Source organism: Erythrolamprus reginae, chromosome Z (genome assembly GCF_031021105.1).
Source record: "Erythrolamprus reginae isolate rEryReg1 chromosome Z, rEryReg1.hap1, whole genome shotgun sequence".
NCBI lineage: Eukaryota > Metazoa > Chordata > Lepidosauria > Squamata > Dipsadidae > Erythrolamprus > Erythrolamprus reginae.
Genome location: NC_091963.1, coordinates 137,893,326 through 137,917,312, shown reverse-complemented (window position 1 = coordinate 137,917,312; position 23,987 = coordinate 137,893,326). Strand labels below are relative to the sequence as shown.

The 23,987-nt window shown below is 43.4% G+C and overlaps 1 protein-coding gene across 3 annotated transcripts in view; it reads left to right on the top strand.

The window, feature by feature from the left end:
• The first annotated feature begins 3,056 nt into the window (after window positions 1-3,056).
• The window catches only part of HSD3B7 (hydroxy-delta-5-steroid dehydrogenase, 3 beta- and steroid delta-isomerase 7), a 91,721-nt gene continuing 70,790 nt past the window's right edge, over window positions 3,057-23,987 (top strand). Inside the window, exons 1-3 of one of the 3 annotated variants that reach the window (XM_070726797.1) lie at window positions 3,057-3,132; window positions 4,053-4,144; window positions 18,775-18,871. Coding sequence is in view for 1 of the 3 variants with exons in the window: in XM_070726795.1 (XP_070582896.1) it covers window positions 3,120-3,132 (13 nt within the window). In the remaining 2 variants the exon portion in view is untranslated. The remainder of the gene's footprint in view (window positions 3,133-4,052; window positions 4,145-18,774; window positions 18,872-23,987) is intronic. The other 2 variants (XM_070726796.1, XM_070726795.1) reach the window with 2 other exon arrangements.

Below are 23,987 nucleotides of genomic sequence, written 5' to 3'. Positions count from 1 at the left end.
TGGGATTCGTGCGGCAGAAGGGGGGTCCCAGAGATATTCTGGTCCGGTGCCATGAAGGGCTTTATAGGTCATAACCAACACTTTGAATTGTGACCGGAAACTGATCGGCAACCAATGCAGACTGCAGAGTGTTGGTGTGACATGGGCATACCTAGGGAAGCCCATGATAGCTCTCGCAGCTGCATTCTGCACGATCTGAAGTTTCCGAACACTTTTCAAAGGTAGCCCCATGTAGAGAGCATTACAGTAGTCGAACCTCGAGGTGATGAGGGCATGAGTGACTGTGAGCAGTGACTCCCAGTCCAAATAGGGCCGCAACTGGTGCACCAGGCGAACCTGGGCAAACGCCCCCCTCGCCACAGCTGAAAGGTGTTTCTCTAATGTGAGCTGTGGATCGAGGAGGACGCCCAAGTTGCAGACCCTCTCTGAGGGCGTCAATAATTCCCCCCCCCAGGGTAATGGATGGACAGATAGAATTGTCCTTGGGAGGCAAAACCCACAGCCACTCCGTCTTGTCTGGGTTGAGTTTGAGTTTGTTGACACCCATCCAGGCCCCAACAGCCTCCAGGCACCGGCACATCACTTCCACTGCTTCGTTGACTGGGATGTCCAAGTGCCGCCTCTATGTTGGTTGAGACAGGCAGGATTCTCTTTGTTGGGGGTCAAGGGAAATGGAGGGTTTTGCCCTCTCTTTCTGCTCAAGATCTCCATGTACAATTGGTGGGCCACTGTGTGACACAGAATGCTGGACTCAATGGGCTTTGGCCCGATTCAGCATGGCTCTTCTTATGTTCTTATGAACTACATTTAGATCACATCGGAGGTGAATTTAGTTATAAATTGTGTAATCCCAGTATTTCAAATCTGGTGGAATAACGTATTTCATTGCAAGTGGAGGAGTGAAGGATTCTTCTTGTGAAATATTTCTGAACTCTCTCAATTATATTAATTTTTCAACTGGCAAGATGAAGCTAGACACAATTTCTCTCTTATTTTTAATGCAGGGTGGGGGAGAAATATATTGCTCCATAACGTTTTGCAGTTTAGGATTTATCATCTTTGAGTTCTTGCCATCCTAAAGTGGATGGAAATTATCATGTTTTGGGAGTTGTAATGTTTGGTGTGTTATGATATCTCAACAGCTGGGGAAAACTACATGAAATGTTTGTGGCTTCTACAGGTTTCTACAAGCAAACAAATGTGGGTTTTGATTACAGAGGAGGGAAGGTAACCCTATGCTGCAGGAACCAGCAGACAAGCCACAGTCAACAAAACTCCCCTTCTTGTTCCCAATTTTTTAGAAATGAAGCGGGTAATTAAGTTGCCACTACCATCAGTCACAATGACAGCTTAGTAGTGCTCAAAACCCTTGGGGACAATCTGCTTCCTGTTCTCTGTTGCTGGAGTTTCTTCCCTGTGCCCCAGTCCTCTCCTCCTCCTCCTCCTCCTCCCCTCCTCCTCCTCCTCCTCCTCCTCCTCCTCCTCACTTGGGGGACATTGACGGTCACTGTGCAAACAAGCAAACCTGCCCCAACCACTAGCTGCCCTTTCTTTCTCTTCCCTTTTCTCCTATTTTTTTCCTTCTTTAGTTTTGCTTCCATCCCTTACTCTCCATCATTTCCTATTTCTGCCTTTTCTGGCAGCAGGTGCTGCATTTTCCCATCCTGCTTTGGTTCCTTTCCGCAGATTAAATGCCAAGGGTGTGCGTGAGAGAGAGAGAGAGAGAGAGAGAGAGAGAGAGAAGGGAGGGGCTGACTCCTTTGATGTTTATCTCAGTGTTTCTCAACCGTTTTAGCATGGGGGGGGGGGACTCCAACTCTCAGAATTCCCCAGCTAGAGAAACTGTGGTTTAGTTGGCAAAAATTGTGGCTTACTGTTTCCCATCTTTCTACAGCCTGCATAGCTTTAATTTGTGTTTCAGCAGAACCCACTTTCCAGTTGTGTGTTTTCTGTAGAACATGTTTTTCTTTTTCCTTCCCTTCTTTTCATCATCTCCTCTCCTCTCCTGTCTCTCCTCTCCTGTCCTCTTCTCTCCCCCTTCTCCCCTTCCCTCCTCTTCTCCTCTCCCATCCCCTTCCTTCTCCTTTCCTCTCCTCTCCTTCCATTCTCCCCCATTCTTCTCTCCTCTCTTCTTCTTTCCCCATTTTCCCCCTTCTCTCTTCCCTTCTCCTCTTCCCTCCCCTCTCTGTTACCCTTCACCCTCTTCCTACTTCCCATCACTTTTCCATTCTCCCTTCCCTTCTCCCTCTCCATTTGCATCCCAACTCTCCCTTCCTCTTTCCTTTTCATTCCTTTCTTTTTTCAGCTAGGCTCCAAAGTCAAAATGACAACTTTCTGCTTTGAAGCATGGGGTTACTTTCAGGACTCTTGATGAACATCTTAGCCAGATCCTATTGCCTTTGATCCTCCCCATTACCCCCATCTCCAATCTTTCCATCTCATCCCTTGGCTTCTTTCTAAATCTCTCTCTTCTACCATATGTAGAGAGCACTTGCCTTCTCTCAAGAAGCTGTTGTCTTTAATTCCATCTCTGTTGGAAAAATCAGAAACAGAGGTGGCATTCTGTTGGTTCGTACAGGTTCGGGCGAACCGGTAGTAGCGCTCTGCAGGTGGGCAAGTCCAACCGCCCCGGTGTTGTGTATCCTATTTACATTCATTTGGTACCAGCATGTATGCGTGCAAGCTGCATGTGTGGAAGGCCGTATGTATGCATGATCGTGCACACGCATTTGTGATCCATGGGGAAAGTAAGTGAATACCACCTCAAATCAAAACCTCACCCTGGGTTATATATCTGTAGTGAAACCAACATTTGCAAACCTGGCCATACCCCTGTATGCATTCTTCAGCTCTCTGTAATTACTGTGGATGCTAGCTGTGGAGTCAAATGAGAACTGGCAGGTGGTGTCACCAAACTTGAGTTGCCGGTGTGTGTTGTTTGTGAACCCCTACATAATCTCTCTTCCGAGCAACACACAAGCAATTAAAATAATTCTGAATTATAGGATGCGTTTAAGCAGGAAAGACTGAAATCACCTTAATTGTTTTCTTTTTCTAGCATTAAAAGTCTCGGGCTTGTCTTTGCTGATACAAAACTGGAAGCCATCAAGGCGGCAAGAATGCAGATTCCTGGTAAGTGTTTCGCAAGGTAGTAGGAATGCTGTAACAAAGAAAACAGTAACTGCAATTATAAAATGCCTTAGAGCCATGATGGCACATGTGCCACAGTTGGCACACGGAGCCATATCAGAGGGCATGCAAGGCGTTGCCCTATGTCCACTCCAACATGCATGCATGCACTGGCCAGCAGCTTTTCAGCTTTGAGGAAGGCTATTTCACCATCCAGAGCAGTGGTTCTCAACCTTTCTAATGCCGCGACCCCTTAATACAGTTCCTCATGTTGTAGTGACCCTCAATCATAAGTCTAGTGCTGATTCTCCCAACAGAACTTTAAGCTGATTGGCAGGAAGGTCAGAGGGACACTCCCATTGTGAATGCCTGATTGGTCAGATTGTAAAAATATGTTCCAAGGCGCCAGAATAGAAGCTTTAGTTCCTAACACCGTAGGAAATTTGTCTTTTCCCATAGTCTTAGGCGACCCCTGTGAAATGGCCATTCGACCCCCAAAGGGGTCCCGAGCCCCAGGTTGAGAACCACTGATCCAGAGGCTTCAGGAGTATGAAAAAAAGCCCAACAGGCATACCGGAAGTTCGGAAAACAGTTTCCCTGAATCCTTCGGAGTGCAAAAACCCAGCAAAACAGGCAAACCAGAAGTCAGTTTTTCTAAACTTCCGGTTTGCCCATTTGGCCATTTTTTTCACCATCCCAGGCTTCAGTGAGGCCTGTGCACATGTGCGGGGATGGGGGGATTGTGCACATGCGCAGGGGCAGTGGGAGGGTTGCAGATGCGTGGCGGGGGGAAGGAAAGGGGTGTGGGCAGGTGTACGTCTTTTGGCAGGCGAACCAAAAAAGATTTGCCATCACTGCCTTAGAATGGATGTCTTATCTTTCCATTCTTTTTCTCTCTCCTGTTATACTACTGAACTTTATAGATCTATTTCTCCACCCATCCTTTATATAATTAAGTAGCGCGGGGAAAAAGACAGAAAGGAAACAATACAAAGAAAGAAAGCAACGCACAACAGTAAGAACAAAATTATATGTACTGTACCTCCCTTTTCAGCTGCATAGTTGTTATGTGGAAATTGATGGTTAGATAATGGAAATGGAATTTCTGCTGTGTTACTTTTAGAAACGCAGTCCTTCAATGCTGGATAAATAAATTTATCGACCAAATTTCATGGTGGTTTGACGTCTTGATGTTCCCTGTGAATCACTTGCAAGCGTAGATTAAGTATTGTTTGGAAAATTACAATGCAGCATGCTCATCCTTCATGAAAACTGTTATGGGAATTTTATACACATATTTATTTGTAATATAAATAAGCAGGGGAAAGGGCTCCAACAGTTCTCAGGAACAACATCAGAGCTCTCTATCCAGAAGAGTGCAGAAGGGTTAAGATCCTGGACGGAACTCTTAATTTCCCAGATTCTGATACATAAAATCGGGGAAGGCAAAAAACATCCACATGGGTGGAAAAGGAATTTTTTATAATATGTTCCTGAGTTTTTTTGTCTCTCCTACCTGAATATTACAAGGGACTCTAAGTCTCTTGCTTTGGGTCTGGAATAAGGGGCAGGGAGATAACAGAAAAACATAGCCTGGAGGGACCTTGGAGGTCTTATAGTCTAACCCCTTGTTTAAGCAGAAAACCCTATACTATTTCAGACAAATGGTTGTTCAGTCTCTTGTTAAAAAATCTTCAATGTTGGAGCATTCACAACATCTGAAAGCAAGTTTTACCATTGGTTGATTGTTCTTACTGTCAGAAAACTTCTCCTTAGTTCTAGGTTGTTTCTCGCTTTGTTCAGTTTCTATCCATTGCTTCATCTATTGTTTTCTGGTGCTTTAGAAAATAGTTTGGCTCCCCACTCTTCAGTGTTGGAGCACCCACAACTTCTGGTGGCAAGTCCTTCCAATTATTAATTGTTCTAAAAGATGGATCCCCTTCAAATGTTTAATTGCTCTAAAAGATGGATCCCTTGTTATTGTAACAAACTCATTTGGTTTTAGGGCGTTTCCTTTTGATTTTGCCCAACTAAATTCTCAGACCATGTCAAACTTCAAGTCTTCTTTTTACAACTTCTCTGGAGCCTTTTACCTCTCTTAGACAATGGCCTCACAGGGCACAACCTGCTACTTCTATTATTAGTGTTGCCGTTGTTATTGATATTATGGTTCATCTAATAACATGGCACAAATATACTTACTTTAGCATCCTTTAGTATTTGAATTATATTAAGGGATGATGATACTGAAGTCGATTAGGAACTCTAGGCTGTTGCATAGACCCCAATTATAACACTGAGACAAGGAAGATCATTTCATTTACAATTGTCTGTTTTATTGATTTCCTGAGAGAGAGAGAACAAAAAAGAGAAGTCACATCATCTTCTTCTATATATATAAAAAAGGGCTGCATGTATGCATAACTTTGGAATGCCTTGAGCAATTTCAGCCAAACTTAGAACACATATGATTTATTATCTGGCAACAAATACTATCGGGGAAAGACACCTCTAGGATCCCTAGACATGGTCTTTCGGGACAACAGCCGTGTTCTGTACACTGAGCCTAGCTCAGCGTTTTTCTGAAGAAGTCTGGATGTTCAGTAATAGTAAGAGAAATTGTATCTCTCTGAGGCGAGGAGAGGACAGGCACTCTAACCCAAACCCTTGACGTCAGTGACATCAAATTGGCCACCTTTAAGCCAGTCACATGATCATCAAGCCGCTCCCACCTGGTCACATGGTTGGCAAGCCACACCCACACCTCACTGTGACAGCCCAATCTCACAGGGAACAGCTTCATCTTCCACTTCAGTAGAGGGCTCTGAGGAAGCATGCCACAGGCTAAGTGGATTGTCCACCTCCACCTCACTGTGGCGGCCCAATCTCCCAGGGAACAGCTTTGTTACCAAAATCGTCCTTCAGTCCAATTCAGGCCTTGCCTCCCTGACACAGTAGGCCTGTGAAACGAAGGGAGCCTGATTAGACTAGTACAGAGGCCTTTCACTGAGTTCACCATGGCCTAAGTGGATTATCCGCTCTCACCTCACAGCTTTGGCCTGTGTTCCCAGGATTGTCCTTTACTCCAACTCGTCATGCGAGGGATGGGACCAGCCCAATCAAGGCAAAAGAGGCATGGAGGCCAAGGAGGAGACCAAGTCTATTTCAGCAGGGGAGGAGGAGGCGTAGCATGGGCCATCTCAGGGATTTATGTTCCAGTCCCAGGCCCAGTTTAAGGAAGTGATAAAATGGGTGGTGGCAGACAAGGTGCTTATACAGTGATACCTCGTCTTACAAACCCCTAGTCATACAAACTTTTTGAGATATGAACCCGGGTTTTAAGATTATTTTGCCTCTTCTTCCAAACTATTTTCACCTTACAAACCCAAGCTGCCACCACTGGGACGCCCGCCTCCGGACTTCTGTTGCCAGTGAAGCGTCCATTTTTGCACTGCTGGGATTCCCCTGAGGCTCCCCTCCATGGGAAACACCACCTCTGGACTTCCGTGTCTTTGCGATGCTGCAGGGGAATCCCAGCAGTGCAAAAACGGGCGCTTCGTTGGCAACGGAAGTCTGGAGGTGGGGTTTCCCAGTGAGGGGAGCCTCAGTGAAATCGCAGCATCACAAAAACACGGAAGTCTGGAGGTGGGATTTCCCATGGAGGGGAGCCTCAGGGGAATCCCCGCAGCGCAAAAACGGGCGCTTCGGCTGGCAAAAGGGGTGAGTTTTGGGCTTGCATGCATTAATCGCTTTTCCATTGATTCCTATGGGAAACATTTTTCGTCTTACAAACTTTTCACCTTACAAATCTCATCCCGGAACCAATTAAGTTCGTAAGATGAGGTATCACTGTACTTTTAAAACCCTGTGAATAAAGTTGCTTTGATTTGATAGATATAATTCACTCTTTTCCCCCTCGAATACAATATTGGGATAAATAAATACCTGGGCAACATAATAAAAAAATGTAATAACTTATTTGATTGGATAAGGAAAAGTCATCTGTCTAATTACATCAAAAGAATTAAAGCACCCAGTAATACTTAATGACAATAATTGAAAAGAGCATTGCATGAAAAGTGTATTAAAAAAGTAAAATGTTAGCATAGGAAAAGACATCATGAGTCCCACAAAAACTGGTGAAAAGAAACAATATCAGCTAAGTTGAAGCTTCGTAACACACAGTTGAAAAAAAGAGCATATTTTATTATTCAGCCTGAGTCACCTGTTATCTTTTTAAAGTTTTGGTGAGTTAAATTGAAGAAGATAAACCCATGGTACTTAATCAGTGCAACAATACTACACAACCCATATCACAAGCATTAAAGTTAATCTTGTGTGCCCTTTAGCAGTCCTTGACATTCGACCACAATTGAATCTGAAATTTCCGACCACAATTGAATCTGAAATTTCCGTTGCTAAGTTGTTAACACAATTGTTGAGTGTATCTGGATTTCCCAATGATTTTGCTTGTCCTTATTGATTTTGCTTGTCATAAAATCCCATTATTTTTTCATCTTGGTCAACTCTGTTTAGCTTCTCAGCCAGATATGGCCACTCTAATCTTGCTGCCTACTGAAATATTTCAAATCAGAGTTTATTTAGTCAGCTAACTTCAATAATTTAGTCAGTCATTGTGCCTCATTTGTTGAAGTACACAAATTCACTCTAACTGCAAATAAACTGCAGTTTAATGTTTCCAATTGTAAAATAATGCACTTGGGGAAAAGGAATCCTCAATCTGAGTATTGTATTGGCAGTTCTGTGTTAGCAAAAACTTCAGAAGAAAAGGATTTAGGGATAGTGATTTCTGACAGTCTCAAAATGGGTGAACAGTGCAGTCAGGCAGTAGGGAAAGCCAGTAGGATGCTTGGCTGCATAGCTAGAGGTATAGCAAGCAGGAAGAGGGAGATTATGATCCCATTATATAGAGTGCTGGTGAGACCACATTTGGAATACTGTGTTCAGTTCTGGAGACCTCACCTACAAAAAGATATTGACAAAATTGAACGGGTCCAAAGACGGGCTACAAGAATGGTGGAAGGTCTTAAGCATAAAACCTATCAGGAAAGACTTAATGAACTCAATCTGTATAGTCTGGAGGACAGAAGGAAAAGGAGGGACATGATCAAAACATTTAAATATGTTAAAGGGTTAAATAAGGTCCAGGAGGGAAGTGTTTTCAATAGGAAAGTGAACACAAGAACAAGGGGACACAATCTGAAGTTAGTTGGGGGAAAGATCGAAAGCAACGTGAGAAAATATTATTTTACTGAAAGAGTAGTAGATCCTTGGAACAAACTTCCAGCAGACGTGGTTGGTAAATCCACAGTAACTAAATTTAAACATGCCTGGGATAAACATATATCCATCCTAAGATAAAATACAGGAAATAGTATAAGGGCAGACTAGATGGACCATGAGGTCTTTTTCTGCCGTCAGTCTTCTATGTTTCTATGTTTCTTGGGGCTTTACAAATGTTGAAAAGGGAGTATTCACATCTGCAATCCTCAAGAGAAATGTTTTTTAAAGGGAGGGGTCACACTTGGAAGCAGAAATGAAGATGATCAGGGTTTATGAACCCTTCTGTTCTTGGAAATATTGACAATGTTTGTTCCTGAGCTAGAACTGTATGTAATCAGGGTGATATCATTTGTTCTCCCACATATCCCTAGATACCGAGGTTGAGGTGAGATGAGGTGAGATATGATATGATCTTCTTCATCTTTAAGATCAGATAACTCCATCCATCAATCTTTAGCAATATTCCATTCATTTTGCAAAGTTTGAAATATCAAAGGAAGGTCTGTAGATTAGATCTGTAGCTGATGAATTATTAGCGTGGATTTTCTAATGTGTTGCTTAACGAGCTAACATATAGTTTCATTATCGAAGTCAACAAAATGAACCAGTGAAAGCGTATGCTTCCAGGATGACAAGAATCCAGTGATGCCAGTTGTGTTTCACTGCATATAAATAGGATATTATGTGAAGTTTTGGAGCCTTGTAACTAAGCTTCCGGACCTTAAGATGGGGAAGAATGTCGGCCAGATTTCAGAATAATTGGGAAAGGGAGTAGGTTGGCTCATCAACCAATAGAAATGTTGGTCATATTGTGGTCATAAGTCAAGAACCATCTCTATAGTTTTTTTCATTCCTATAACTCAAAGTCATATAAAAAGTTTTCTCAAGCTGCAATATAGAAGAAATTTGCCATTTCCATTTGTGTTTGACACTGTAGACTCATTTTAGATCTCGTAAAGCAGGAGTGTTAAACTCAATTTCATTGAGGGTTGCATCAGGGTGATGTTTGACCTTGGGGAGGCCAGAGTGGGTGTGGCCAGGGTAGGCGTGGCCAGCTGAGCATTACTCATGATCCTTCTTCCAGAGAAAACAGGCTCCTGAGTTCTGTTTTTAAGCTCTGTTTTTGACTGTGATGGCCTCCTGCAACCCTCTGCCAGCAAAAAGAGTTCGGGAGGGCCGCACACTCCATTTTCACTGGCAGAGGCACCATGAGCCATTCCTTCTCTGTTTCCAAGATAGCCTAGATCTAAGCACCCTGCAGTCCGAATCCGGCCCCCAGGCCTTGATTTTGACACCCCTGTCGTAAAGGGATTCAATGGCCTCCCATCCCAACAGTTAACCTCACTTGACTTTGCTTAACTTCCCAACCAGAAGTTCCACTGATGCTCCTACCTGCCTAAGGTTATAGTTTAGAATGGGACGTTGTCATCATTCTAAACATTGGATGACATCATAATTCTAAACCTTCTGCCATAGTTTAACGTTCTTCTTGCTGGGAAGTTTGCAGACAAGTGGATTTGCCATGGCCTGGCTTTTACAAGCCTGCGAGAGAACATTGCTAAAATGGCCAAAGAACATAAGTGTTATGAACAAGGGAAACTGGGAAAGGACCCAGTTTTTTTCTTGCTGTACTTGCCAAAACAGATCTCCAAAGGTTAAAATCCTTTTGTTCAGGAGCTGCGTTTTTAAGTTCCTCCAGCTGGTAAGTAGCTGAGTACCGGTAGGAAGAGTTTTATTCACCTTAACACGTCAGTAAGAGTAACAGCATAACAGAGTTGTAAGGGATATTGGACGTTTTCTAGTCCAAACTTCTGTTCAGGCAGGAAGCCCTCTACTGTTTCAGACAAATGGTTGTCCAATCATTTCTTAAAATCCTCCAGTGATGGAGCACTTCCAATTTCTGGAGGCAGGTTCTGACTCAGGAAATTTCTCCTTGGACTACCTATACAGCCCATATGCAAATTAAGTTGTCTTCAGTTCTCATTTAAGAGTTGAAGGGGGACAAATCAAATAAACACGTCTGAAAGTTCTCCTTTTCTGGGTTAGCTACCTTGAGATGGAGAAGTCCTATTTCCTATCTTAGAACCAGACAATTTCCCAACCTGTTTAGAGGAACAGAAGAGGAAAGACAAGCTAACGCGGGTTTAGTCCAGGTTTCAAAAGGACTTGATGCATCTTTCAAAAGAAAATTTTGGAGTCTAATACTATTTGCAGTTCCTCAGCAATTGCTTCCGCAATTGAAGTAGACCCAGAGACAGGGTTTTGAGCAATCGGTACTTTTATTCAGCTCAGAGAACAAGTGACAGCTCAGCAAGGTAAAGTGACAATTCAGCGAGTACCGACTGACCCTGCCTGGAGAAACCGCTCCTTTTATATATTTGCGGTTCCCGCCAAAGCTAGAGCCGGCCGCGTCTGAGCCAATCAGGAGCGACTTCCTGCTTGGGCTCAGACAGCGCTGAAAGAGGAACAAACTATTTACAGAGTTACAAGGTAGCCATTACAGGATACAACACCCCTCCCCTCATAGTTGGACACATCCATCAAGAAAGCCATGTGACAAAGTCGTCCAATCGGTGGGGCCTCTGAGGAGCTCGCGCTGACCTGCGCAGTTCAATTTCTCCTTCGCCACTGACTGTGGAGGATGGCTCGCCGCTGTTCTCCCGGTGTGGCGGACTTGGCCTGGCGGGCCCAACGAAGGCTTCGGAGGACGAGGATGGTTCGGCGTCGCTGGATGGTTCCCCCTGGCCCGATAAGTCTCTTTGCGCGTCTCTTATTTCGGGCAATGTACAAAAGTCTGTTGAAGGGGGAGAGTCCATGTCAGCGGTTTGTGGCAATTGATTTTCTGTTCGCTTCCGAATGTGGTCTATGTGTCGTTTCCACAAACGACCATCCTCTAGTTTAACAACATAGGTCTTAGGTGCATTTTGCTTAACAATAATTCCCTTCATCCAGTTTACATTTCCATCAAAACTTTTTACATATACATTTTGTCCCAAATACATTTCTCTTTCAGGTTTTGTACACATTTGGTTATTATTAACACAGAACCTTGGGTTTAACCTGTCTAGTGGTGACCTCAACTTCCTTCCCATCAATAACTCTGCAGGGCTTACATGTGTGTGCGAGTTAGGGGTAATGTGTTGGGTGAGTAAGAATTGGTCCAAGTTCTGTTGCACATCCCCAGGGCCTGACCTGCGCAATGCCTCCTTTGCCACCCGTACGTAACGTTCTGCCAATCCGTTAGCCCAGGGCGAATAAGGCGAGATGAGGGCATGCCTGACCCCTAGGCCATCTAAGAACAATTCGAATTGCCTGGCTGTTAGCTGTGGCCCATTGTCAGACACTAAGAGATCTGGGCAACCATGGGATGCAAACAGTCTGCTCAATACTTTGATAGTGGCACTTGTGGTTATGTTGTTCATTGCTATTATTTCCAACCATTTGGAGAAGGCATCAACCACTATTAAAAAATACTGAGACCCCACTGGGCCAGCAAAATCAATGTGGATTCTAGACCAAGGACCAGCAGGCTGTTCCCACTCAGCCGGAGTTGTTTTGGGGGGACTGGGCCGTGACTCTTGGCACGGATCACACTTTGAAACCCAACTTTCAATATCAGCATCCAGCCCTGGCCACCATAAATGCCCCCTTGCCAGGCTCTTCATCCTGACAATCCCAGGATGACCCACATGTAACATTTTGAGTACCTTTCCCCTTAGGCTTTTGGGGATGATCACTCTATCCCCCCACAGCAAACAACCTTTTACATATGATAACTCAAGTCTTTTGTTTTTAAAATCACACAATTCAGGTTTCACAACATCATTTTGCCATCCCTTTAGAACACAGTTCACCACTTGTTTAAGGATTTGATCTTGCTGCGTGTGTGCAGCTACCTCTTTTGCTGTGGTTAGTGGGTTTTCCTCGAGTTCTATCATTAACACATCTGTGGAAGGAACAGGGTCTTCCACTAAGTCTGTTATGGGGCATCTGCTGAGACCGTCTGCATGATTGATTTCCTTCCCCCCCTTGTGGGTGAGCTCATACTGATACCCTGAGAGGAAAAGAGCCCATCTGATTAGTCTTGGAGACATAAAAGGTGGAGTGGGCTTGTTGGGGGCTAGCAGGCCTAGTAGGGGTTTGTGGTCAGTGACTAGCTCAAAGCTTCTTCCAAAAATGTAATTGTGAAACTTCTTTACCCCTGCCACTAATGCTAGAGCCTCCTTGTCTAACTGGCTATAATTCCTTTCTGTGCTGGTCATGGTTCTTGAAAAAAATGCTATTGGGGCCTCTGTCTTATTAGGTAGAACGTGAGCTAGGACTCCTCCTATGCCGTACGGCGAAGCGTCGCACGTGAGCCTAATGGGTAGTGAAGCACTATATTGGACTACTACACTTTTAGAAGTTAATAAATTTTTTATTTGAGAAAAAGCTTCACGTTCAGTTTTCCCCCATGTCCAGCGGGCTTCCTTCTGGAGTAAACGATGGAGAGGCTCTGCTACTGTTGCCTTCTGTTTTAAAAAAACGGAATAAAAATTAAGGAGGCCCAAAAATGCCTGCAACTCATTCTTATCTCGTGGCTCTGGGGCTTCTCTAATTGCTCTCAGCTTCTCTGTTGTGGGGTGGATACCTTCCTTATCTATTTTATATCCTAGGAATTCTATACTGTTGGTTCCCCAGACACATTTATCAGGCTTGATTCTTAAACCTTTGTCCTGTAACCTCTTAAGTACTTCCCTTATTCTTTTGTTTACTTGTTCCTGGTTTTCCCCTGCAATTAAGATGTCATCAAAGTATGGAATGGCCCCATTTACCCCTGACAATAGGCGTTCCATAATGCTCTGGAATATTCCTGGGGCTATGCTTACCCCAAACTGTAACCTCGTGCATTTGAAAGCCCCCCTGTGCGTTACAATTGTTTGAGCGTTTGCTGTTTGTTCATCGACCGGAAGTTGCTGGTAAGCTTGCGCCAGGTCGATCTTTGCGAACCTTTTCCCCTCCCCCAGGGAGTGTAGCAGTTGTTGCACAACCGGGATGGGGTAGGGGTGGTGTTGGAGTGCCTTGTTCAGGGTCGATTTGTAATCAGCGCAAACTCTTAAAGAGCCATCTGGCTTCAGAGGGGTAACTATGGGAGTTTCCCATGGCCCCTGTTCCACAGGGACCAAAATACCTTGGCTAATGAGTTTGTCCAGCTGTATGTCTAGTTTGGGGAGGAGCGGCAGGGGGACCCTGCGAGGTTTTAGTCTGATCGGTGGGACCTTGGGGTCAATAGAGAAGGATATAGGGGGCCCCTTATACAATCCCAGTGTGGGGCTGAACACTTCAGGGAACTCTTTCACAAAGTTAGGCATATCATAACAGTTTACATTACACACACCCGAAATCTCGATCCCCAGTGGTTCCATCCATGCTAAACCCAGAAGAGAGTGCTTGGCCCCTGTTACAATAAGCATGGGAAGGGTACATTTAACATTCTTGAATGCGATAGGTACATTTGCTGTTCCCAAGACCGAGATTACTCCCCCCTGAAAGTCTCTAATCACCAAAGAGGTTTGATTTAGGTCAGCCTTAGATACATTAGGCATATACAGTTTAAATTTTTCCCAGGGCATGATGGTATATCTAGAGCCCGTATCCAGCTCCATTGAGCAAGGTTGGTTATTGAGTAACAGTGATATAACAATTTTAGCCCCTTTTTTGGTTGCCGTGTTATTCACGGAAAATTGAGAGTTACCTCTATAGTAGTCGCGGTTAGCGGTTGAGTAGTTCCTTTGACCCGCGTTGCGGAATGGTCTCCTTTCTCGCGCTTGGGGGGTCTGGTTTTGAGGTCGCTGGTATTGCGGTGTGGCAAATGTTTCCTCTGGCGCTGTTGCTCTGCATGCGATGGCGATGTGGCCTCTCCGGTTGCAACGGCGGCATGTAGCGTCTCGGAAGGGGCATCGATGGCGCTGGTGATTTCCCCGGCAGCCCGCGCAGGGGGCTGGGTGAGTAGCTCTCAGGTGTCTCGGCTGGTCTTGCACCAGGAGGCAGTTGTCTCCGCTGGGAATTTGTTGGCTGTTGTCTGTTTCCACGGCGCTGGGAGACGCGGAGTCGATTTTTGCAATGAGTTCTCGCCTTCCGTGCTCTTTCAATTCTCTCGCCGCTGCGTCGGCTGCTTCTGCGGTTTGCGCCAGTTTAATTACGGTTTGTAGGCTCGGCTCTTCTTCGATGAGGAGTTTATTTCTCACCGTGCTGTTTTTCATGCCGAAAACCAAGGCGTCGGTGAGGCGAGCTTCCGGGTCTTTAAACTTGCATTGAGCAAGTACCGTTCGAAGCCGCGTTGTAAACTGGCTGATCGACTCGGTTTCCCTCTGAGCCATCATGTGGAATTGATGCCGAAAAACCATGGCTGGTTTGGTCGGCTTGAAATGGCTCGCCAGTTTTTGTTGTAGGACGTCCCACGCTGTGGCTCTTGCTTGTTCCGGTTCGGTGAGAGTTTGGGCAAGTCTACGGATTTCTGCGCCGCAGTAGTTAAGGAAAATAGCCCGTCTGCGATCGGCTTCGGCGTCCTGCATTCCCGCCGCCTCGAGGAAGATCTCGAAGGTGGCCATGTACTCGTCCCATGTCGATTTCTCGGGATCGAAGAGTTCCGGAGCCTGGCCGATCTGGATTTTGTCCATGTTGCACGCGAAGTTTCTTCCGTCCGTTCGTCGCCAGTGAAGTAGACCCAGAGACAGGGTTTTGAGCAATCGGTACTTTTATTCAGCTCAGAGAACAAGTGACAGCTCAGCAAGGTAAAGTGACAATTCAGCGAGTACCGACTGACCCTGCCTGGAGAAACCGCTCCTTTTATATATTTGCGGTTCCCGCCAAAGCTAGAGCCGGCCGCGTCTGAGCCAATCAGGAGCGACTTGCTGCTTGGGCTCAGACTGCGCTGAAAGAGGAACAAACTATTTACAGAGTTACAAGGTAGCCATTACAGGATACAACAGCAATCCTGGTTACAGGCATGCATGTGACAATGGTTTACTCTGCAAAATTGAACAATCAATTCACGCACCATAAACTTTATTTATTGGATTTGTATTGGATTTATATGCTGCCCCTTTCCGCAGACTCCGCAAACTATTGAGCATGCCAAAAAAATAAAATAAAGTGAAATAGTTCTCAGTGTCAGGAAATTTCTCCTTAGATATAGGTTAGATCTCTCCTTGATAGGTTTCTTTCTTGCCTTGCCCTTAGGTGCTTTGGAGAATAAATTGACCCCCTTCATCTTTTTGACAGTCCCTCAAATATTGGAAGATGCCAATATTTCTTTTTTACTCATTTTATTAATTCATTAAAATGACCCCTAGTCCTTCTTTGTTAAACTTCTAGACCAAAGGTTAGCAACCTTAAACAATCAGAGAGCCATTTGGACCTGTTTCCCACAGAAAAGATAACACCGGGAGCCACAAAACCCCTTTTGTTGAGTTCAGATACTGAAGAGGCAGGAGACTGGCAGTGAGACTTCAGCTTTTTATTGGTTATACAGTAGTGGGCAAATGTCAGCTCCTGCCTGCTCTTGGCAGGGGGGGTTAAATAGGGAGCCCTTTTGGGAAGAAGCCTATCAGAATTTCTCTGCTCCAATTCCTTGTCAGACTGGAGGAAAACTTCCCAGCTTCTCAGGACATAACACTTTTGACATCTGAAATGAAGATAACACTGCATTTTTATATTTATGCTATGTATAAAAAACTATAGTGTGTTGCATTTCTGAAATCAACGAAAACACATTTTTATTGCTGCATGCAACAAAAAAATTTGAACTCTGAAAAAAAAGAGGGATCGAAAAGCTCAAAAAATGCTGGTGGGTGTTGCATATTGTCGGTTGTGATGCATATTTTGAGCAACTGGGAGGAAAGAGCCACCTGTGGCTCCAGAGCCCAGGTTGGCTACTCCTGGACTAAACATAAGCAGTTCCTGCAACTGTTCTTCATACGTTTTACTAACCTCCGGTCCAGTAATCTTTGTTGGTTTTCTCTGCACTCTTTCTAGAGTCTCAACATCTTTTTTTGTATCAAGCTGACTAATCTTTCATATATACACACAGACTATTGTTATCCTCTTCTCCACCATGGTGATTTTTATAAAAGATTTCCAGTTTAGTTTCTAATTTCATCCTCTTCTTTCGTGAGTTTCCTATTTTTGAAATGGTGGATAGTATTTGATCTTTCTCTGTGTTTGTTTATTTTGTGACTGCTGCTAAGAGAGACTTCTTTATATTCTCGGGTTTCTGGGTTGACATTCCTCAGAATTCAATGGAAGCTGAAACTGCTGGTAAATGCTTATTCATTTTGAGAGCTGCTGCTATGTTGCACGCTCTAAATATCTTGAAATCCAATATTTAACACTCTAACCATTCTAAACATTTCTTGAGAAGACTTGTGGTTTAAAAAAAAGCTAAATTAAATAAACTACTCCTGAAAGAGAGAAAACAAAGTTAAAAGATGAAAAATATAAATACAAATAAGATTGTTTCTTCCTGAATTGAGCCAAGACAGTTTATTTTCAATCCAAATATTTATCCTATGGAATTGTTGGCAGGTCTCTATCCATTAAATCAGGATCTGGGGATAGCTGATAATTAATTTAGAATGGACACTAAACAAGTCTTCTTCTTCTTCTTCTTCTTCTTCTTCTTCTTCTTCTTCTTCTTCTTCTTCTTCTTCTTCTTCCTCTTCTTCTTCCTCTTCTTCTTCCTCTTCTTCTTCTTCTGCAGTTTTTTTCCATATTTCTAGTTCTTTTTGAATTTGAAGCATTAATTTGGTATAATTATAATCTTCTAATGTTGTACATTTTGCAGTGATCCAAATCCCTGGGTGTTTTACTTTTTTGGTTATGTTCATATTAGTAATTTCTTCTCATTGCTCTATTTGTTTTTTAGTTTGATTTTTAGTTATAATAATTACATTATTCAGTTTCAATCCTGCTACTTCACCAAATCTTTCTATTGCTTTAATTAATTTTGGGGTCATTTGTAATGGACCCTCTACTATAAATGCCCTGTTTGTTCACCATTTACTATGATTCTTGCAGTTTGACTAGCATAAATGGAGTTAATAAATTTTATAAATTTAGAGCCAAATTCCATCTGTTCTAATTGTATTTTTGATAAGTTTTCGTTATTATAATTGATATTATAATTGATATTAATGTTATCAAGGATTTGGGGGCGTCAAGGAAAACCAATGCCATCTGTTTACCTGGATGCTCTTCATAATACTCTAGTACAGTGATGGCAAACTTTTTTTTCCTTGGGTGCCGAAACAGTGCGAACGCTATTACCCATGCCCTTAATTCAATGCCTGGGAGGGCAAAAACACCTTCCCCCTGCCCCCTGGAGGCCCTCTGGAGGTCGGAAACAGCCTGTTTCCCAACTTTTGGTGGGCCCAGTAGGCTCATGTTTCACCCTCCCCAGGCTCCAAAGCAGGGGTCCCCAAACTTTTTACACAGGGGGCCAGTTCACTGTCCCTCAGACTGTTGGAGGGCCGGACTATTAAAAAAACCTATGAACAAATCCCTATGCACACTGCACATATCTTATTTAAAGTAAAAAACAAAATGGGAACAAATACAATATTTAAAATAAAGAAGAAGTAATTAATAATTAAGTAATAAAGTAATTTATACTTCTTTATTAACAAGTAAATTTAAACTTAAATCAACAAACTCCCTCCATTTCTCCTTCCCTCCCTCCCTCCTTCCTCTCCACTTCTCTCTTCCCTCTTCCTTTTATCTCATTTGTTTCATTTTCCTCTCCCTCATTCTTTCCCTCCATCATGTTCTCATTTTTCTCTATCTCTCTCTCTTTCCATCTCTCCCTCTTCCTTTCTCTCTCCCTCTCTCTCTCTCTTTCTTTTTTCTCTCTGTCCCTCTCTCTTTCTCTTTCTTTCTCTCTCTCTTGCTTTCTTTCTCTCTCTCTTCTCTCTTTCTCTCACTTACTCTCTTTCTAACTCTCCCTCTTTGTATCTCTCACACTTTCTCTCTCTCCCCCTCTCTCTATTTCTCCCTTTCTCTCTCTCCCTTTCTATCTCTCCTCTTCCTTTCTCTCTCCCTCTCTCTTTCTCCCTCTTTCTCTCTCTCTCCCTTTCTCTCTCTCTCTTTCTTTCTCTCTCTTTTCTTTCTCTCTCTTTCTCTCACTCACTCTCTTTCTATCTCTCCCCCTTTGTATCTCTCCCTCTTTCTTTCTCTCTACCTTTCTTTCTCTTTCTCTCTCTCTTTCTTTCTCTTTCACTCTCTTTCTTTCTTTCTTTCTCTTCTCTCTCTTTCTCTCACTCCCTCTTTGTATCTCTCACTCTTTCTCCTTCCTGGCCGGCACAGGGCAGCCACCGCAACAACAACAACAACAACGACCCCGTGGCAGCCGCTGATGCCGAGAGCCCAAAGCCCACTCTCCAGCGTCAATGCCAGGCTTCGGGTGAGCAGAGCTGCGCGCCGGTGGCAGGAGCTTTTGGGAAGGCAGACGCAGCACCTCTGCTGGGAAGGGCTATCAAAGAGGCCCTGAAGGGGGACAGGGCGGTCCCCGCCGCCTGTGTCAGCAGCAAGGTGGCTGTGCCGGCCGGGGCAAGAGAAGGCTGTAGTTGCATGGAAAGCGGCACCCACTGGTGGGGCCTGGTCTGACAGGAGCCGCCGCTGTCGCTGCACCAATGGCAGATGCTGTGGGGGCAGAGTGAAGGGGAGGGCATGGAGGTGGTGCCCACCAGAGAAACACAGAGAGAGAGAAGTGGAGGTGTGCTCGCCTTGTGCCGCGGGGGGGAAGGCGGTGGAGAAGGCGGTGGAGGTCAGGGGTTTGCAAGCAGCCACCTCCCCCCCCCACACACGTAGCCATGGCGCACTTAGCTGTGACTTTCAGTGGAGTTTTTGAATCGCCAATTTCCTGAATCTCCCGTCCACACACTGTGGAGGAGGAGGTGGAGAGGAAAGAGGCGGGGTAGAAAGCAGGCCTACAATTGTCCCCTTTCTTTCTCGCCTTTAGGGAGAACTATTGCTGCTCTGCCATAGGGCAGCAGCAGTTTCTCTCCCTAAAGGCGGCAAAGAAAGGGGCCAATTGCAGGCCTGCTTTCCTCCCCACCTCTTGCCTCTCCACCTCCTCCTCGCTCAGCAGCCAACCCCAGTGAGTGGACAGGAGATTCGGGAGCTTATTATATCGATCGGTAAAGTCTCGTGTGCAGTTAAAAGACCTCAGCGGGCTGCATCCGGCCCGTGGGTCGTAGTTTGGGGACCGCTGCTCCAAAGGCTTCCCCGGGGCTGGTGGAGGGCAAAAGTACCCTCCCCATCTCCCAAGAGGCTCTCCGGAAGCCTAAAATGCCCTCCCAGAGCCTCTGTGCGATCCAAAAAGGAGCTGGCTGGCACACACATGAACATTGGAACTGAGTTGGGGCAACAGCTCACGTGCCAGCAGACATGGCTCCACGTGCCACCTGTGGCACCCGTGCCATAGGTTTGCCATCACTGCACACAACCATTTTTGTTGTGTGCACTCCATGCCCACCTCTGGTCATGTCAGATTCTGAGGCGGATGAGCCAGGCCCCTCTGGATAACCTGGTCAAGTGGGGTTGCCAGTTGATGCAGAGAGTGAGAGTGAGGGGGAAAGTGACCTGAGTGAACCCGAGGAACCACCAGAGGGGGCTGATAAAAAAATGGGCGAGTGGTCTCAGTCAGAAGATGAGGAAGACATTAGAGTGGACAATCTTTTATTAGATGCTAGATATAGATGATTTCTGAGAAGACAATGGGACTTGCATAGTAAAAGGGAATAAGCTTACAGTTTTACCTCTTTGGAGTGTGATGTCACTTACAGTCAGTATAAAGGCAAAGGATTTTAGGTAATTGGGTGTGGGGTTTCCATGCCGTTCATGGAAGAGGTGTCTGAGGGGTGTGTGTGTGCCTGAAAAAGACTCCAAAACATGATTCCTGCTGGATGATGTTTGTCCTAGATTCCAGTGAGCCGTTTTATTCTCTTCAATGATAAATTGCCTCTGATATCACTAAGGAATTAAGCCGAGTTGGCGCTTTTCCCAGACTTTGTTTATGTTTCACTTTGCAGAGAAAAATTGCTCCCTTCTTCTTGCCATTCAATCTGCTTTTGACTTTGTGCTGCTTTTGCCTATAACGAGTGTGATTTTACCATGAAATAGTGGACTTTTGGGTTGGTGGTTTCACTCTGAGAGGCCGTGCACAGAACAATTCTTAAATTATTTTTTATTTGATGGTGCGGAAGAAACCCATTCTGATTTTGATGTATCAGTTCATTTAATTTTTTTTTTACTCTTGCCGCATAAATTGCGATAAATATTTTATAATCTGAGTTTAAAAGTGATATTTGTCTGTAGTTTTGGATTTTCTCTTGTTCTGTTTCTGTTTTAGGGATAAAGATATCAAGGCATCAGACCAAGATGCTGGGAGTTTAGCTTCAGTAGCTGCTTTGTTAAAAATCTCTAACATATTTAGCATAATTATGTTATTTATATAATTCAGCCGGTAGGCCATCTGGTCCAGGTGCTTTATTGCTTTTTTTTGTTTGTTTAATAATTGTTTGCAGTTCTGTCATTGTTATTTACCTATTTAGTGTCTGTTCTTGTTCCTTCGTTAGTGCTTTAATGTTCAAAAAATTCTCTAAACTTCTCTTCTACTTTTTCATTTGCGTATAATTGTTTATAAAATTCTACTACAATGTTCTTCTTTTCTTCTTTACCATAATATATATCTCCTTTTTATCTATTAATTTATCCATTGCTTTTGTTTCTTTTTGCTTCCTTAATTTATAAGCTAACCAGCGACCTGGTTTGTTTGTGTGCTCAAAATAATTTTGTTTATTCTCTTAATTTTCTCTGCCATTTCTTCCTGTAAAATCAAATTTATTTTATGTTTTAAAAAGTTTGCTTTTTCCTTAATGCTTTTGTTCTGTGGGTCCATCTGGAGTTTGGTTTCTATTTTTCTTAATTTTTGTTCTAATAGTTTATATTGCTTTCTTTTCTCCTCATTTCTTTTTGCTACATACGAGATGGTTAAACCTCAAATATAGGCTTTACTAGTGTCCCAGAAATTTTGTGGCATTGTTTCTTCATTTTTATTTATTTTAAAGAAAATTTTTAATTCTCGTTCAAGCATTTCTGTGTATTGTTTCTCTTTTAATATCGTTCGGTTCATAATCCTCCTAATTTGTTTTCTAATTTTTTTCCATATATGATTAGAGGGTTATGATCTGCCCATATATTGCCCTCTATTTCAATTTGTTCAGTACTATTACCTATTTGGGAAGTTGCCCAGGCCCTGTCTATTCTTGGCTGGCTTTGGTGTGGATTTGAATAGTGAGTGTATTGTCTTGTTGTAAGATATCTTTCTCTCCATACATCTTTAAGAGCTAATTCTGAACTCATCTCCCAGAAAGTTTTCGGTAAGTTATTTTTCTTTATACAGTGATACCTTGTCTTACAAATTTAATTGGTTCTGGTACGAGGTTCTTAAGGTGAAAAGTTTGTAAGACAAAACAATATTTCCCAAAGGAATCAACGGAAAAGCAATTAATGCGTGCAAGCCCAAAATTCACCCCTTTTGCCAGCCGAAGCACCCGTTTTTACACTGCTGGGATTCCCCTGAGGCTCCCCTCCATGAGAAACCCCACCTCCAGACTTCTGTGTTTTTGCGATGCTGCGATTTCACTGAGGCTCCCCTCGCTTGGAAACCCCACCTCCGGACTTCCGTTGCCAGTGAAGCGCACGTTTTTGCGCTGCTGGGATTCCCCTGCAACATAGCAAAAACACAGAAGTCCGGGGGTGGTGTTTCCCATGGAGGGGAGCTCAGGGCAGCGCAAAAATGGGTGCTTTGCTGGCAATGAAAGTCCGGAGGCGGGGCAACACAGTGGTGGCGGTGGATTTGTAAGGTGAAAATAGTTTGTAAGAAGAGGCAAAAAAATCTTAAACCCTGTGTTTGTATCTCGAAAAGTTTGTATGACGAGGCGTTTGTAAGATGAGGTATCACTGTACTTTTCTTTTTCCCTTTATAATCAGTTAGTGTTGGCTACTGCATTGAAATCTCCTACTATAATTATATTTTCCAATTCCAATTCTATTATTTTTTCATGTAGTTTTTTATTCAATTATTTTTGCTTCTCATTGTGTGCATAGATTGTTATTAAAGCAATATGTTTCTGCTCTATTTCCAATTGTATTAGCAAGATTCGTCCTTCCTGGTTGTTATAAATCTTCTTTGAATTGATCTCTTTTTTACATATACAGCTACTCCACTTTTCTTTTGATCTGCAAGTGTAACATATAACTCATCTCGTTATTTATTTTTGAGTAACCTTTGGTTTTGTTTATTTATATGTACATTCTGTAGTATAATTACGTTAGCTTGTTTTTTTAATTTTGCAAAAATTTGATTTTTTAAATTATTTAATATATTTACATTAATGGATATTATTTTTATCTCTTCAGTCATTATTACTTATAGTACCTTTTTGGGATCTTTGGTTCTCTTAATCGTCTACTTTGTGTTGCTTCTTGTTGTTCTTGTTTCTTTTTTGGATCCTTTTGTCTTGTCTATTCTTCCATTAATTCTTCCTCTTCTTGACTTGTCTCTTCTATTTCTTCTTTACTCCCCTTGCTTTCTCTACTTGTTTGTTCTTCTCTTGCTAGTACACTTTCTTTATATAAATTTCTTGCTTGCTCTAAGTTGTCAACTCTTATTTTCTTTTCTTGCCATGTTATAGACAATCACGAGGTCTGGTGTATTGTGTTCCAAAACCTTGTCAGTTTGAATTCGAAAGTCCCAAAGTATTTTGGCATGTTTGTTTTCAACTACCTTCTCAGGTTTATGATCCCACTAGGGGTAGTTGTGGTAGTTTAGGTAGTAGTTGTGGCACAGGTTCCAATGAAGCATCTGGTCACATAATTTGCCTCTGTTTGTAGTCTGTGAAATTTTCCTGCAGCAGCTGAGGATGTGATCAACTGTTTCATCAGCTTCCTTGCAAAATCTGGATTTTGGGTCAACATCTGATTTTTCGATCCTGGCTTTAATTGCATTTGCTCTGGTTGCTTGTTCCTGGGCTGCAAAAACCAGACTTTCTGTCTCCTCCTTCCACTCGGTAAAAGACCTTGGAATACTAATAACAAAAGATTTAAGTGCCAAAGCCCACTGCAACAACATAGCCAAGAAGGCTTCAAGATTTGTAAACCTAATCCTACGTTGCTTCTGCTCTGGCAATCTTTCACTATTTACCAGAGCTTACAAAACTTTCCCCAGACCCATCCTCGAATACAGCTCATCTGTTTGGAACCCATATTGCATCTCAGACATTAACACCCTTGAAAATGTCCAAAGATATTTCACCAGAAGAACCCTTCACTCCTCCACTCGAAACAGAATACCCTACAAGACTAGACTTTCAATCCTGGGCCTAGAAAGCTTAGAACTAAGACGCCTTAAACATGATCTAAGTATTGCCCACAAGATCATATGCTGCAACGTCCTGTCTGTCGGCGACTACTTCAGCTTCAACCACAACAACACAAGAGCACACAACAGATTT